Source organism: Festucalex cinctus, chromosome 7 (assembly GCF_051991245.1).
Source record: "Festucalex cinctus isolate MCC-2025b chromosome 7, RoL_Fcin_1.0, whole genome shotgun sequence".
In the NCBI taxonomy this organism is placed as follows: domain Eukaryota; kingdom Metazoa; phylum Chordata; class Actinopteri; order Syngnathiformes; family Syngnathidae; genus Festucalex; species Festucalex cinctus.
This window is the reverse complement of record NC_135417.1, coordinates 12,102,091-12,119,338: the sequence shown is the minus strand read 5'-3', so window position 1 is coordinate 12,119,338 and position 17,248 is coordinate 12,102,091. Positions and strand designations below refer to the sequence as shown.

At 38.7% G+C, this 17,248-nt stretch overlaps 2 protein-coding genes across 6 annotated transcripts in view; both read left to right on the top strand.

Annotated features, from left to right (window-relative positions):
• Positions 1–369: 369 nt before the first annotated feature.
• LOC144022927 (transcription factor E2F3-like) lies at positions 370–11,627 on the top strand. 3 transcript variants are annotated; one of them, XM_077528136.1, is made up of 9 exons: positions 700–939; positions 2,041–2,132; positions 2,589–2,709; positions 4,156–4,286; positions 5,585–5,673; positions 5,764–5,924; positions 6,914–7,026; positions 8,612–8,750; positions 10,628–11,627. In XM_077528136.1, exons 1-9 carry the CDS (start codon positions 843–845, stop codon positions 10,912–10,914), a joined length of 1,230 nt encoding a protein of 409 aa, XP_077384262.1. In that variant the 5' UTR covers positions 700–842; the 3' UTR covers positions 10,915–11,627. The 3 variants fall into 3 exon arrangements, with proteins under 3 accessions (XP_077384261.1, XP_077384262.1, XP_077384263.1); XM_077528135.1 differs by lacking the exon at positions 2,041–2,132 and having other exon boundaries at positions 370–939; XM_077528137.1 differs by lacking the exons at positions 700–939; positions 2,041–2,132 and adding an exon at positions 1,036–1,293.
• Positions 11,628–15,809: 4,182 nt separating this feature from the next.
• Positions 15,810–17,248, top strand: part of cdkal1 (CDK5 regulatory subunit associated protein 1-like 1) — a 295,854-nt gene continuing 294,415 nt past the window's right edge. For all 3 annotated transcript variants that reach the window (XR_013284163.1, XR_013284164.1, XM_077525811.1), the window contains exons 1-2: positions 15,810–15,950; positions 16,948–17,108. Coding sequence is in view for 1 of the 3 variants with exons in the window: in XM_077525811.1 (XP_077381937.1) it covers positions 16,951–17,108 (158 nt within the window). In the remaining 2 variants the exon portion in view is untranslated. The remainder of the gene's footprint in view (positions 15,951–16,947; positions 17,109–17,248) is intronic.

Genomic DNA, 17,248 nt, shown 5'->3' with positions numbered 1-17,248 from the left:
GTATCTGCTTTGTGACGGTTTGTTTTACGTCCTCCGCTGCTCCGCACAATTTAAAATATTTATGAACATGGTTTTACCTTATAAAGCGCATCCCAATAATTATCAAAGCGTAAAGTGTTCAAGAGTTTTTATAATCACAAACTGCAGAAGCATATTGTTTTGTGTAGTTGGGGGTGCCATCTAGCGCCCAAAAATGGTAACTACTGCACGCGTGATAAGTGACGTCGCCTGTTTACAACTGCCAATGAGCACGTGTCGCACAGGATCCCGCGATGTCATTGGCCAGAATCGACCGAAACCGGGCGGAGACTGTTAGCTGATCACCCAATCGCACCCGGCATGTAAATTTCGTTTGAAATCTTCCCGGGAAATCCGAGTTTCGCGGGAGGGCTCTTGAGCGCGTAAACCGTATCCCTTCATTCATCAGGCCGTTTCCTGAAGCCATTTCTCGACGGGGGAAACGAGAGTTGCGCTACTTTGTAATCCGTTGCATCTGCCTAAATGCACGTACACGAGGACAAATACTTTTCAAAGGTCGATGATTCAGACTTTCATCTTCGCTTCGGTCTGATTATTTGTGCAACTATCGCGGTGGATTAGCAAGCGGAGCGGCTTGAAAGTGTCGAGGCAAGAAAAAGGGGGCTACCCGAGAACAAGATGAGAAGAGGGATCTCTTCGGCTCCGGACAAAGTGATTTTAGCGGGCGTTGGGGGCTCTCATCTCGACAACAATATCATTTTGACAGCGCTCTCGGATCGTTTAAACCCGGCTCAAGCCAACGCTACTTATATCCAAATCATAACGACACCGCCGCCTTGCAACGTTACACAGACTTCGAATGTATGTTTATCCGAGCCCCCGATAAACAACATTTACACAACTCCTCAACAAGCTGCAGCGAATGGAACAGGACATCGACCCGCAGTCGGAAGGCCGCCGGTAATCTCGCCAAAACGACACGTTTGAATGCATCTTAATGTGTTATTAACATCCTGAAACATGACACAACGCTAACCTGCTAAGGCTAGCCGAGCTTGTTGTTCTGGCAGCTAGCTGCTAGCCACTTAGCCGGTCCCACGACCCAGTTTTAGCCAGCCGGCTAACTAACCACCACTAGCTAAGTTGTCCAAGTTGAACCCTCGTTGGGGTTTAGGCGAATTTGGCGAAGAGAAAGACTTGTTTCCAAATGGCTTCGCGCTCACATGACGTTCACGGGTGTACGAACTGCTCCTTATGCTAACTTCGTGATGCTTTTGAGTTCGCCTCAGCCTTGCAAACCAGATGGAAACATTGGTAAGAGATGAGCAACGTTAGCGGTGGCCTAGTGGCTGCTTCTCTTAGTCTTTAAATTTGGGGGGGTTGGGGTGGTAATCGGGCATTTTTGCTCCACGTCTGTACACTTTTACCCTTTTGCAATGTATCCTTGTATTTCTACTTCACGTTGTCGTTTCTTGACAGCACTTTGGCTTTCACCTCAGTTTTGTTCCCAGTCGACAGCGTCATATCGTCGATTAAGATGCAAGTTGGATTTGAAGCGTGAAAATGAGTTAGCTGTCACGGCTAGTAGCAATGTTGACGAGGCGGGGGGGGGAAATTCTTCGTTTTCCAAAAGCGATTTAACAAGTTCGAACAAGTGTATCTTTTTTTTTCTTCCCCCGACTCGACTGAATAAAGTGCAACGTGATGATGCCTTTCATAGTGAAACTCGAGTTTGTTGCCCTCCGTGCTACTTTGCACATTTCCTGTACTTCCAGCCTGTATAAACCACACGAAAAAAAGAAAGAAAGTGTAAGCTTTATTCGGCTGTTGGTTGTTGTAACTGTTTGTTTACTAAACTGTTAATTTCGCGAGCTAAACTCACGTGTGAAAGTGAGGCCAGAGCCATGAGCAGATGGGGTGAGGGGAGCTGCTTGCTGGTATAAAATGGCTGACATTTTAGACTGTCAACAGGGGACGCAGTACTCACTGACTAGTCTGAATATAAATTTCCAAGATGTGATAAAAATGGATGTTTCCTGTATGAGATTTTTTTTTTTAAAGATGGGATGCAGCTTTGGAATACACACAAGTGGAGTGACTGCAGGAAGAAAAGTTTTGGGGGCTCCATGGAAAAGTCACTAGGCCTTAAAATGGTGATACACATAATGGAAATGATGGTTTGCAAAGTTTAAGAATATATTTTACTGTATTTGACATAATACAGTTTAAAGAAAAATCTGACTTGACACTTTAGTTTTCGTGTGAAGGAAATTTGACTAGACACAGAAGTCGTGATGCTTTCAAGCTGAGATAATACTAGCAGCAAAGATTCGTATGGTTAACGTGGAATTGTATAAAAATTGACAGTGGGACTTGAAATCAGACATTTGTCAGGGCACAAAGTCCAACAATACATGTTAATGTTGAAATTATTACACACAAAGCTCCCTTACTGAAATGAGAATCACATTTTAGCACGCTACTCATTAGACAGACATTGCCTCATTTCACATTTTAGCGATATTTTACTTCCACTTACATTGAAATTATTCCACGTATCCAAATCGCATCATCTGACAATCTTCTCTTCCATATCTTCCTCCCCGTAGGCCAAAAGGCGGCTCGCTCTCGACGATTCAGACCACCAGTACCAGTCGGAGCCATCGAGGACCACAAGAGGCAGAGGAAGCGCTGCATTAGCTAATGGTGCACATTTAAAAACACCGAAAAGTAAGACCTTTTTTTTTTTTTGTACAAACAACGCAGAATTATATTTGAACCGTAGTTGCTCAAGTCTTAAGACGAGCTAAATCTGAGACTTAAAAGCAAGTTTGATCTGTTTTCATCCGGTCATTTTTACGGATGATGCAGTGTTCGTTTGCAAAGTATATTTCTGTGTTTGTTCACTAGGCGTCAAACTCTGTTTTTTTTTATTTTTAGGTTGTATTTAAGTCAAGTTTGGCGAGTAAGAGCAAGAATGTGGCGATGTGGTCGGTGGCCCGAGAAAAAGCATTTTCTTAGTGCGCAGACAATGGCGTTATATAAAATACTACTGTAAACATTTTATTTTCACTCTGCCTGTGGGAGGCCTTTGTTTGCAGAACAATTATTATTTTTTTGTTGTTGTTGTTGTTATTTTTTTGTACAGGTTAGTGTCCAAATAGAGATTTGTTGTGCTTTTATTTGTTCTCACTAGGATAGCCTACGAAAGAGATCTGAACAGGTTACAGTTATATTTGGTGTTCAAATTTTGTCTGTTACAGTAAATTGAGTAGCTCGGTATCATCCAAAATATTTCTAAGAATGTCATCTTAGGTCACCTTGTTGCAATATAAATGTTGAACATTTATCTTTAATTGGAGGATTCCCATTGGGGTATACATTGTTTATGACAGAATTTTCATATCGTTTATTGAGGCAAAGTATCAATTTTTCATTTGAAAAATCTCATGACACGCCACGAAAGGAAACTGTCACCAAAATATGAATGATGACCAGGTCTGACACAAATTTACTTACTCGATACATAACTTAATGTTTTTTGTTTTTTTTTTTCTTTTCTTTAGTCACATATTTACAACGGTTAATTGTAGGGCTGCACAATATATCGAAAAAATATCGATATCGCGAAATTGGCCCTTGCAATATGCATATCGCAAAGACACGCAATAAGTTTCATATGGAATTTTATGCTTTTTATCTGAATTTGACCAGCCAGCCGCTAACTAAAATGTGCATCGCCATTCAATATTTGAAACATTATCAAGAGATAATTACATTTAATTAACTAAGATTACATTAAAGTTGCTTATTTGGCCGCATGAAAAATGTTATTCTTTCTTTAGATAATAAAAATGTAATTTCTTTAGGTACATGTTAAATATCGCAATAATATCGATATCGCTATGTTCAGCAAGTATATCGCATGTTTTTCCAATATCATGCAGCCCTAGTTAATTGTATTATTAATTATTAATTCACTATCACTTTGCTTTTTTTTTCTTTGTAATTGACTTTACTTGACTGTTTGTTGCTATTGAGAATTAGATTGCACTCAAGTTCAAATATAAACAAATGTAATTTTGATTGGCTAGCGGCTTGTCATGTCAACATTTTAGTGTCTGTATAATCAAATATGCGTTTTTAATACGTCGTGTTGTTCCTCTTCCCTTGTAGCGCCCAAGTCTCCACCAGAGAGGACGCGCTACGATACGTCCTTGGGTCTCTTAACGAAGAAGTTTGTGGACTTGCTCGCCCAATCCGTTGATGGAGTTTTGGACTTAAACCTCGCTGCAGAGACCTTGCAGGTACCCTTGCGCCGCAAACCGAGGCGATACGGATGGATGGTATTGGAGATTTTCTTCTGGTCGTAGAATTGGGTACTGCGTAGGGTTGGGCAGGAAAAACCTGAATACTATATATAGATTTAAAAACAAACAAACAAACAAACACCTGAAGCAGTGCGGCCCACTAGATCAGAGGTGTCCAAACTTTTTCATTTGAGGGCCACATACAGAAAATCAGAAGGACGCAAGGGCCACATAATGTTATGGAGACAAATTGTGTTTAGTCCTAAAAATTGTACAAATAATTTATTTGTGCTTTTGCATATTTAGAAAAATGCTACAGTATATAAACCAATTCATTTGGAATATGGCAGTGGGGTTATTATAGTTTTGTATTTTTTATTTTTTTTTTAAGTTAGTTTTAATTAGTTTTCAGAGTGGTTCTGTTATTTTATTAGTTTTAGTTCTTTAATAAATGCTTAGTTTTAGTTTAGTTAGTTTCAGTATTAATTTTAATTTTATTTTTTTATTTTTTTATTTTATTTTTTATGTGTATTACTTGTGCACAATTTAAAAAACAAAAAAAACAACAAAAAAAAACACCATGGGCACAACGTCATTATTCCGGTTTATATCAAAATAAATCTACTAAAAATCACATTTAAAATCATCCGCAAAGGCACATGCATTAAATTAATTACCAAAGACTATAACGAAGAACATTTTTGCTATAATTATAGTTTTATTTTGTTAGTTTTGTAAACATAAAATGGAGTTTCAGTTAGTTTTCTTTTTTTAAAAAGCATCTTCGTTTTTATTTTATTTCGTTAACGAAATTGTAGTTTTGGATTTTAGTTCTTTTGTTAGTTTTAGTTAACTAAAATAACCTTTAATAGCACCTGTGTTTTTCGACACCCTCCCTTCTTACTTTGACCATCTCCAAACATTTTTGTTTTTATTGTATTTGAACTGAGTCAAATGCCATTTTTAGCATATGTCGCGGGCCACTAAAAAAATGGACGGCGGGCTGCAAATGTCCCCCGGGCCGTAGTTTGGACACCCCTGCGCTAGAGCAATCGTAACGCAAGCCTTTATAATCAGAAACTGTGGCAAGGGCTAAGAAAATGGCAACACCCTAATCTGTTGCAGTGCAGGTCAAATCTAGCGCAAAGTATAAACAATTATTAAATATGCATTTTGTAATTGATATTTGCTGTCGCATGTTTTTAAAATGTAGGTGGAGATATGTCAGCCAGTTTAATCTACCAAACATTCAAATGATGTCCTTCTGATTTTTTTTTTTTTTTTTTTCTTTTTAGGTGCAGAAAAGAAGGCTGTATGACATCACTAACGTACTCGAGGGGATTCACCTCATCAAGAAGAAATCAAAGAACAACATTCAATGGATGTAAGCTGCCGTCTTTGTAACCGTCTTTGTAATGTTCGACGCCACGGCTGCAGCGGAAACGCGTTTTCTTGATCGTTCCGCAATCAACAGGGGCTGCAATCTGTTGGAGGTTGAGGGGTCACTGAACCAGAGGCAAAGACTGACGGCGGAAGTTTCCGCGCTGGCGGAAGAGGAGCAGAAACTTGAGCAGCTCATCAAGAGATGCAGCCTGGACGCCAAGCACATGAGCGAGATACCGAGCAATGAGAAATATCCTTTTTTTGTTTATTTTTTTTATTTTTATTTTATTTTTTTTCCTGTAAGTTATTACTGTGATTGTAAAAAGTCAGGTGATTCTCAGTCATTGACAACTCCGTGGTTTCTCTCTAGGGATGTAACGATATCCAAACATCACGATACGATAATTATCACAATATTGTGGAGGCGTTGCCGATATTTAAAAAAAAATCACAATATTGTTAAAAAAAAAAAAAGAGCTCATACTAAAAAAAAAACAATATTGAGGCACTTATTTGCACTTATTGATGGCTTCACAAGCAAATTCGGTTCCCCTTCATCTGACAATTAGCATACATTTTAAACGTAGAAGGCCAAAACATCCTTCATGAAAATTACATTGCACTAATAAACTAGCCACTAGAGGGTGCTCAAACTGCACAAATGGAAATCAACCTGACTTTTTTTTTTTTAACAGATGTGTTCCTTTTAAATATTGTGAACATGACGACGACGATATTGTGGCAGTTTTAATATCACGATATTGCCCCATATGGTGACATCCCTATTTCTCTCTGCGCAAACATTTCACACAATAAACAGCACTTAAAGAGGAAGTCGAGTCCAAAATTTTCTCGACATTAATGTGCTCATCGCTAAACATGGTATCCTTGACTGTGTTTAGACTAGTGGGGGCACAAAAACGTATCACAAAGAAATTTTTTGACTTGACGTCCGCTTTGAGAAGTGTTAAAAATAGTTGACGTATCCGTTTTTTGCAAAACAGCCATCTGATGCGTCACGTTGTTTTTAGGTGTGGACTGCGGGTCTGCACTTGCAGTACGAAAGCCGATTGCCAGAACACGTGCATGCTCACCTAACAGTGTAGTTTGGCCTTGTCTGGATCAAGTCATGGAGGCGTCCTCTTTTTGTATATTCCAGCGTGCCAGCAACATAATTGTTCAAGTTATGTTTATAAAAAAACAAAAAAAAATGGAAATTTTCTTTGACCAATTGACCACATTTGCATATGTCACATATGAAGACATCAAGCAGCTGGGAACCCTTCACGATCAGACTGTTATTGTCGTCAAAGCGCCCACAGACACCAAGCTCGAAGTACCAGATCCTGATGAGGTACGTGTTCAGATGGCGTGCGATGCCGTTATTGCCTTGCTAAGTCTTCTCGATATGCACAACTGGAAGCAGGCTTCTATTTGTTAAGTCTTTTTTTTTTTTTTTTTTTTTTTTTTTTTGTGCCCTGCTGGAATCGCCACTGACCCTTCCTTCATATTAGGGCTGGGCAATATATCGAATTAAAACTGATCTAGAATCAGTATACCTTACTGGTGTCTGAACATTTTGCACAGGAATTATTTTTGAATAAATGAAACCTTTAAGTCAACGTTTGTTGGATTTATTAGGTTAAAATCGTAATCGTCCTGAATGACTGCAAAAATCGAGATTGAATTTTTTGGCCATATCGCGCAGCCCTACTTCATATTCATGATATTAGATGATGAGTTTCATACAATTTTGTTTTTATACTGTATTATTTTTAACCTTAAGAAAATGTAGCTTTATAATAATAATAATAATAATAATATATTAGTGTTTTTTTTTTGGTTTTGTTTTTTTAAACGTTTATTAATTTTGTATTGTAAGTGCCCTTTTCCACAAAAACAGCATGTGGTCTACAACTGCCTTTCCCCCTTCTTCTTCATTTCTAATTTAAATAAAATAGATTTTTGGATAGTAATATCGATTCGATTAATAAATGAGAATCTCGATTCTTTTATGAATCGATTTTTTTCGGCACACCCCTAATATCCACCGTGGCACGCGATAATTCCTCATGAGTTCAATGCTGCTGCCACTGGCGGCCATGTCGTTCAATGTGTATTTTAAAGCACCCGACATATCACGATGATGGCGTGACTGTCCAAAATGCCCGATAAAAAGTGCCATAAAATCATAATTGCTCAACATAAATTAGCAGTTTTTTTTCAGGGAAGAGTTAACATAATCCATGTCACAGAATAGCTGGTTAGTTTTTCATAAGTCTCGTGTTCCTTTAAGAGCTGATGAACATCATATACTGTACGGACACATTGGGAAGTTGGTTTTAAATGTTTCAATTGGAGTTAAAAAGTCTTGAAAGTAAGTTGCCTTAACTATTTTACTGCCACACATTATGAGAGAGAGAAAAAACCCCCAAAAAAACTCCACAGTGCCATTTCGCCAATTACGAGCATTCGTCAGATTCCGTCACATTTCATTGTAATTCCATGCACCAGCAGCCCATTGAAGAGAGACACAATGCTGCCATCTGCTGGCCACAGTTAGGCGGTGTTTTTGATTCCACAACCCATTGACCAGGCAGCGCTGCACTTAGACATTGGTCCGTCCATTTAAGAACCCCCCCCCCCAAAAAAAAAACGTAGATGACGTCATTTCACGTTTATGGCAGCATACATCTTGATTTTACTAATCGTTATTAAACGTTTTTGGCAGTCAAAGAGTTAATCTGTAAGAACCCTGGATCAAAGTAAAACTTTTAGTGAGAGCAGGTCACATGCTGAACGTTGGAATCTTGGGCAACAGTTTTGCAACGTTGTACAACGTTAATGTTTTTTCTTTAAAATTAATTGCCGACTAAAAATCCACCTCAGCAGCTCTCTTTGCTTTTGTATTTTTTGAAATGGAGTCTTTCTTTCCCCAGAGTCTATCCATCCACTTGACCAGCACCAGAGGTCCGATTGAGGTTCTGCTGTGTCCAGACGAGAATGAGCACAGCAGTCCGGTGAAAAACGGCGGCACGGACATCAACGGAAACTCGCCTTTCCTCAAAGTCCTTCAAGGTCTGCTAAACCCCCGTTCCCCTCCAAAATAAAAGCCTGCGTGTTTGCCAAAGAGACCTGTGCATGATTAATCGTTTTGTTGGAGCCCGCACAAATGTGCTGCATATCGAGCGGTGCCTTTACTACAGGGGAAAAAAAAAAAAAAAGATTGTGCTTTTGTTTGTAGTTTTTTTAGGTTTGGTAAGTCACTTTCCTACTTTTTACATTTGGTGGCTGTTTTAATAAAGGTTTGCATGTGCAAACGTGGGTACAAACTTGATTGTACACGCAAGTAGATGTGGAAGCTGATCTTCTAACTGGGTGGACCCAGAATTGCAATTGGGCAAAATAGTTGCACAATTTATTTTGCATGTTTTTACCCAAACAATGAAACTACTGAGAGGACTAGATGAGGAATAGATTCTTTTAGCACGTGCAATATAGTTTATCAACCGAGAGCTGAATTACGGACGCTGATTTTCCATCTTTAACTTACTGACATCACCATTTTTAAATTTGTCAACGAGAATTCCAAAGTATACTGCCAGCAGCAAATTTGTCGTGTACATTTTTCTTCGATTAGGCATGGGTGAAATTCAGGTTGATAAAACGCTAATGGTAAATGGCACTTCATTTATATAGCGCCTTTTTCACCTCACAAGTGAAGAAGAGACGTTTCATCGCTGTAGGTTGGAGGTCAGCGCGATAAAGGGTAGCTGGTGAATCTTTGTTTGTCAAAAAGTTTGGGCAAGTTCAGTCGACACTACAATATCTTAAATTCTTATTTTGCTATCAAAAGCTTTTTTTTTTAATAGTCTGAGGTGTCTCAAAGGCAAACAAGTGTTCTGCTTAACATGAGTGGGAAACCATACAAAACAGGAAACAATATTTTGTCTTTCAAAACCAGTCAAAATGCTTTAAATCGGCTGGCAAAATGAACCGTTTTGAAAATGGTCGGCAATGAATGCCGACTGCAGAAATTGTAACGTTGAGAAGGTGTTTGCAAAATGAGAGGCAACCGAGAGAACAGATATTTTCCTCGTACGAACAAACAAAAATCGAGACACATTGTTTATTCAATACAATTTTGGAAGTCTCTGAAAGATCTGAGGGCCAACTTGAAGTTGGTCAATAGAAAGTGATGCCAACACATTTCCCATTGCACTGTGGAAATCGTTATGCAGGATGCATTAAATTCTTGCACGCTCGGAGTAAGTAAGTAAATTTTATTTATATAGCGCCTTTGACAGACAAAAAGGTCACAAAGCTTCATGGGTAAAATTGACAATAAAAATAAATACAAAATACACAAAAGTAAAGACAAAAAGAAAACTCAGCTGGCTCAGATTTGCCTTGGTGATTTCATATTAAGCTGACTGATGTGAAAAAAAAAAATTAGGACAGGCTGCCATCTTTACATCTCTTGCTAATTTCAAAATGAGAGTGAGCATGCATTTTTAGTAGGGGTCTGCCAAAAAAAACGATTCATAAAAGAATCGAGATTCTCATTTATTAATCGAATCGATATTTAATATCCAAAAATCGATTTCATTTAAATTAGAAATGAAGTAGAAATGGCCCTGGTTGATCTCCTTTGCTCTGCTGCCACCTGCTGGCCGTTTGTGTAATAACTACCATTTCTGCAACCGTTCTTTGCATTTGAGAGGCTGCATCAAAGCCTTCTGTATGCTTTAGCATAAAAACAAAACAAAAACAAAAACGTATAAATACGTCTTTGGGACACAAAACATAAAAAAAAAACGTATTTATTTACACGTTATTGGGAGCAAATGAGTTGAGTAGGAAATTAACAGGGAGCAAGCTCGTGTAATTAGGGTCGAAACTGTATTTCGCTTCAATCGAGCCGATTTATAAATGGACTCTCTTCTGTGCTACAGAGCCCACCGTCCCCACCGCATCCGACGGCCCCCCCGCCGCCGCCACCACCACCGTGTCGGTCGCGGCTCTCTCGCCCATCTCGTCCCCGTACACGAGTCTCCTCCAGCAGACGGAGGACCAGATGCCCTCGTCGCTGGGGCCCTTCTTGAACCTGGGCCCCGCTCTTCTGGAGCAAGACGACTACCTGTTAGGATTGGGAGACGGCCAGGGAATCAGTGACCTGTTTGACTCCTGTGACTTTGATCGGATGCCCTCACTCGGCCTGGACGACCTCCTGTGCAGCTAGCGCTCGCTCGCCCGCCCGACCGACCCGCGTCCCGATTTGAGCTGAAGTCGTGGTGAGCTTGGAAGGTTTGTGGCTTTGTAGTTGGCGGAAGCCGATCCGAAATACAAGGAAGTTCAACAAAAAGGGCTCTTTTTTTTGTTTTGTTTTGTTTTGTTTTGTGTTTTTGTTTTCCTTCCAGTCCCCAGGCAGACAAAATGTCACGTTTGCTCTTCAAAAAGTGATTCAGGTGAGGATGTTCCATCTCAGGCTCTCTGGGAGGACTCCGGTGAAGCTTATGGGGAGATGCTCGGTACTTCAAACGCTTGAAGAGAAATAAAAGCGGTTCTAAATGATTGCAGTCAGACGGGCATGAACAGAAGACACCACTTGGCTTATGAAGGGAAGAGTTTTATGCTGGAAAAATGAATGCTCGTTATGATGATCCCCCCTTTAAACCACTTGAAGATTTGACTGAACTGTTTGGAAGTCAAAGAGTTCCTCGTACCAAAGTCATTTCTAAATATCAAATTTAATTCTTATGTCAAGCTGTGACGCTTTTATTCTGGTAGACCAATCTGGAACTCTATGAAACTTGAATTGATCTGAGCTGATTACGTAATAAATTTAAAGGGATCGTTTGAGTTTTTTGACATGAATCTCAATTTCATCCTCACCTCCAGTGGTGTGCGATCGGCACCGACTTCCCCCTGACAGCGTTCTGTGACACCAGTTCTGGTCCCGTGTTGGACGAGAGGAAAATAGTCCAGCAAAGTTGACTTGGGAAATAAAGCGTTTATCTTCTAAAAACAATTTGTGTGTAAATGAGTGATACATTTGCATCGCTAAACTCCTTTTCTGAAAAAAAGTCAGACGCCAGGCGCTACTTTTCTGTTCGTTCGTATCACGACGCGTCGCCCTGTCGACAGCTAATCGACGCGCTGCAGACAGCTGATCCTTCCGCCTTCGAAAAGACAAACAACTTGGAGATTCGTGCGCGTCTTATCAGATGCATGCGGGGCGCCGCGCAGTGATACGAACGAACAGAAAAGTAGTGCCGGCGGTAATGGCGTCTTGACTCTTTTTCTCAGAAAAGGAGTATTGTGATTCAAATGTATCACTCTTTTGAACACCAATTGTTTTTAGAAGAAAAACGCTTTATTTCCGTGACCCAAGTCAACTTGCTGGACTATTTTCCTCTCGTCCAACACCGGACCAGAACTCGTGTCACAGAACGCTGTCAGGGGGAAGTCGTCAAAGGATTCATGTCAAAAAATCCGAACGATCCCTTTAAGATCTGACACATCACATGACCCACTTGGTGTTTTCTGCAAAAGCTGCGTAAGATATCTATGTAAGTAGTATTTTTTTTTTTTAGGTTGTGATTGCTTTTAATGGATTTTAAAACGGTTAGAGAATTAACTAGTGATGCAACCACCATTAATTTAACTATTTCTCACCCATCATCTCGATATGTAAAAATTCAATAACATCCCTTATTGAATGCCACTGCTAGCGCGTTTGTGCAATTGCGTGTTTACGTCAGAAGATCTCGCTTGCTCGAGAGTGAGCCTGCCGTCAATAAACTGTTTTTCTAAAAATGGTACCATGGGATACCTCTCACTAAATGTTGGACAATATTGTAGTAATCAGGCCTAAGTAGATGTCGTCATAGTTTGTTTGGTCATTGAGGTTATTTTGGTATGAGCAGTGAAGATCTCCTACACCTGTCTCACTTGTGTCCTGTCCTATAGAGTACTTTGATTGGTCAGGACACATTTATTGCACGAGTTGTTGTTTTGTCCTGTGTGTGTGTATGCGTGTTTGTTTTTGGTTTTTTGTTTTTTTTAATAATTAAGGTCATTTATTCACCCCAAATTGCGTCTTCATCGCGTCGCTCTCCCTCACTGTGATCTCTCGAAACGGCCATTTACAAGACATGACTTGTCTCCCCCGGGACTGGGATCGGATCAGTGACTTCTGTCCACTGCTCAAGTGTCGACCTTTGCTTCTGTGACACTGTGTGTCAGTTTTTAACTTTTTGTCTTTCCTTTTTTTTTTGTTAGTTTTATTTTATTTTGTTAAAAAAAAAAAAAAAAAAAAAAAAAGGTTATCAGCTACCTGTTTTATACAGAGCTCCTAAAGTGACATGGGATAAAAATAATAATAATAATAAATATATATATATATATATATATATATATATATATATATATATATATATATATATATATGTGTGTGTGTGTATGTTTCTTGTCCGGACGAGTAACTTTTCTCGTCCGAACCAAAAAAAATAAAAAATAAAAAAATAAAAATAAAAAATATATATATATATATATATTTTTTCTTCTTCTCCCATGTCACTTTAGGGGCTCCGTAGTTTTAACCCCGCAAAAAAAAAAAAGATTAGGAAAACCTGTTGTCACTGTCGTTAGTGTGCTTTTGAAAACTGCATTAAGAACTTTCCCACATTTAGTTCTCAGATGTGTGTGGGGAAAATATGGTGGAGTATTACGGCCAAACTGATTTTTTTTTTTTTTTTTTTTTTTAAGTGTCATGAGAATAAAATCACAGAATTACAAAAATCGTTAAAAAAAAGTTTTACAAAATTAAAGCTGTAGTACTTTGTATTTCAAGGGGGAAAAACATTTTGTTAGACGAATGTAATGTTTTGTTCGTAAGCAAGTTATTTTATGTAAATGTGGAAATGCTTGTTTGCTCCCAAAAAAAACAACAATGTTGTTGGATTTATTCTATCAAGTTGAAAGTGTTTTTCATAAATATTTCATATGTATGACGTGGTTAATGTATGGCAGAACGAGACAGTGTTGGTTGCATTTGTGAACATTTTGTTAATCCACTTGTTAATATTACAAAGTTTATTCTTGTAACAAACGTTTTTTTTGATGTCTTTATTCTTGTAAATGTATGAATTCTGACTCTACTCTTGTAAAATGACAACTTATTACTGTATTCAGTTTGTTTTGTGTCCCCCCCCCCCCTCCTCCAGGATGGCCTTAATACTCCTTTGTATACAAGCCAAGTTTTTCTGAATCCGGTCAAAATGTTGTACCTGCTTTTGTGTGGTTGAGAGCTGCTTTTCGGAGAGATTGTGCCTTTCCATGCATTTCTAAAGGAATGTTGATATTTTTTGTTACGCACAGTCGAAGCGAGAAGTTTCACGACTGTTGCAAATGCTATTTTGTTCCTAATGAAAAATAGTAGTCCAAATAACAGCAACATTTTAAACAGCACTCTTGTATTTATGGTTTATCCAAAATTCACAAATTCAAACAGAATTATTTGGCTTATGGCCAAAAACTAGATATTTTGGAAGAAAAAAATATATATACTGCCTGAGTCTACTAGTTGCTAGGGGGGGAAAAAAAAGAAGATATTGTGCTTTTTCCCATTTGGGTGAAAAGTTCTTGGTGTGACGTCTGTTAGTGTTTTGCTTTTGATGTGTGTTCATAAGTTGTTCCTTTAACATCTGTTAAATGAGGAATTGTGGTTGTATATGTTGGGGGGAGGGCGAAATGGGAATTTTCTTTTGTACTGTCCGATTTTGTAATTGAGCGTTTGAATAAAGGAAATAACTGAGCAAGACTTGTTCCGTTGTGGTTTGTGTCTATGGAGCTTCACATTCGGCTTTGCATTTCGAGATTTCATATGTAGTTATGACATTCACTGTTATGCTGATAATACTCAACTATATATGCCTTTAATATTAAGTAACCCACACAATTGCTGAAATAAATATTTATGAAGTTTATGAAGTAATACTTATTTTTTTATTTGTTACTACTGCTATCCGGGAAACAGTGCCTCGTTATTCGAAATGAAGTTTGTCCCTCTTCTCGCTCCGTACCGCACTGTCAGAAAAACATGGCGGACGGAGATTCTTAACGCGTTTGTTTTGGTGCTTCAAATGCTTACTTCCACGTCGTGTTGACTTTTTTGGCTTGTGAATTGGACTCGAAGTGATCAAATAGCCACATTTCAATTGAGGTAAGAGTGAAATGTTGCAGTGCATTATGAATATCTGGCCAAACTGTCACGTGTGCTACACGAATTTTAAGTAAACCCAGCTAACAGCTAGCACGGGCCAACTAAACATGTGGATCGTGACTCAAAATAAGTACTTTTCTATGCTACAATAAGACGAGTACCGCTGCTCCGTTGCAGGTTCATGCATGCGTGAAGGCAAAGCAAGCGAGACAAGTTCGGATGACTTGATCGACAGTTTTGCTAGGCGCGTCATGCTTTAAATGTTCATAAACTGAAATAAGAGAAACGAATAACAATAACAGATAGTGGCATTTAAAGCCGAGGCAGCCAATAACAAAATATTAGATGGTGGGTTCGGCTTATATTTATAGATTTTTGAAATCCAATATCAAAACCGAAGGCATGCCCCGCCTTTGCGATAGCCATAAACAGAGTAAGAATTCCCAGAATCGGTCAATCACCGTACAGTGTTTATATTTACTAAGTACAGTGTGGCGGGATATGACTTTAGACAGGATTTCTTTTGGTGCTCTAACTATTGCCCTCATTTAAAATAAGTCAAGAAAAGTAATTAATATGCATTGCAACCGGGTTAAGAGTAAAAACAGCAGTAATGTATTTGTCGCACGGGGACTACCTACAAACCTACAATGAGCTAATAATAGCTAGCAATGCCCAACAACCTTAAAATTATTCAACAAATCAAATCACCTCGTAAATTAACTTTATTTACAAAAAAACTTAGCGTTGTACTCATCATTTGCAATCAACGAACAGCCAATTGAAATAATCACTTTACGTAAGTTGTCAAGCCAAACTGTCAGTTGACAAAGGCCAGCTGGGGGAAAAAAAAAAAAAAAAAGACTACAAAAATGGCCGACGAACCACCTTGACCTGGAAGCATTGCTTGACCTTCCTAAAGGGCGCTCCTGTCACAGGTGCAACAAATTGAAATCAAGCAGAAGGCAGCAGCTAAAGAAGGGCGCTTGCCTTCTGGTCTTGGACTCTCATGCTTGCAAACAATTGCTCTACAAACACCCGAGAGGCAGCCGGTAAGACTGCCATTAGAGACATTTTGATTCAGCAAATTGTTTGTTCAACTAGCTGTTGTTACCCTTGATAAAATGCAATGTGGTGTGGGATTGTTTGTTAAACGTGGGAGTGGCTTTTGGTATTGAGTCTATTCATTGGATTTTTAATCTTAAATGTTTGGGCATGAAATGTTAGTCACAGGGTAAATTAAATTGAAATGTAATGTGATTTTCATTTTATATTAACATATTTCATTCACTGAGTATTGGTGGATCACTGTTTGTGTAAATAGGTGGTTGAGAACAGTTAAATTAAGGTAATTGGATATGTATTGTATGTGTATGGAATTTAATCTGTATTTTTTTGTATGTGTTTTGGTTTAAGGTTTTTCACCTAATGGCGAAAAAGAAAGCCGCCAGGTCATTTGAGTGAATTCAATTTCTAAACTCCGGGTAGATAGCCTATCCCTTTCAAGTGGGGATATTGCATGAGGGAAAACGACTTGACATAAGTAATACCAAGAGGATTTTTTCCCCCAAATGGCCTTGCTTTAGCAAATAATATATAACATTAAACTGGGGCAATTTTGAGGCAGTGTTTAGCACATCTGTCTGGGGTTTGAATTGCTGATTTTGTCTCTATATGCCTTGTGACCGGCAGTTGGCTGGCCGAGACAACCGCTGTTGTGATTTGGCGCCATATAAATGAAATTGAATTGAATTGAAATTGAATTGCTGTATGTTCAAATTAGATGCAACAATAGTAATAAGCCTAAAAGATGCAACAGAAGAGTAAGATAACTGAAGATGGTTGCTATGGAAAATTGATGGATTGCTGGCAAGCCAGATGTGCTATCCTAAAAAAAAAAAGCGGTTTGAATAGACAGTGACCAACAAAAATATATTTGTGATTCTCATACATTTACTAATGAATCTAAGTTGAGGAGACGCTTTATTGTTGACTTAAACAACAACTCGCCATAGAATAATATTTACCAACGCATCGGTCTTATTTCAGATCATGCCTTCGGCCTGTGATTCTCTGATTGATGACATTGAGGACATGGTGTCCTCAAGTGACCCCACTCCTCACGAGAGGCAGTCTGCTCGGAGGAGTATCATACCCAGGTCCAGGAAAAAAACAGACGTGTTGAACAGTGAGGAGCTCCAAGCTGACAGGTATATTCACTACTTGGATTTATAGTCATTGAGATGGTGTTTTTTTTTTTTTTTTTTCTAATATTGTAGTGGAGCTATACTTTGTATTGATATCTAAATGTCACATACAAGAATGGATGCCAACTGTGAACTATTTGTTT

Excerpts from the sequence above, each read along its gene's own strand:
- LOC144022927 (XM_077528135.1), top strand. The coding sequence starts at position 658 with ATGAGAAGAGGGATCTCTTCGGCTCCGGACAAAGTGATTTTAGCGGGC. Across the intron at positions 5,674-5,763 it reads AAGAACAACATTCAATGGAT|GGGCTGCAATCTGTTGGAGG; the intron begins GTAAGCTGCCGT and ends CGCAATCAACAG. Across the intron at positions 7,027-8,611 it reads AAGTACCAGATCCTGATGAG|AGTCTATCCATCCACTTGAC; the intron begins GTACGTGTTCAG and ends TTCTTTCCCCAG.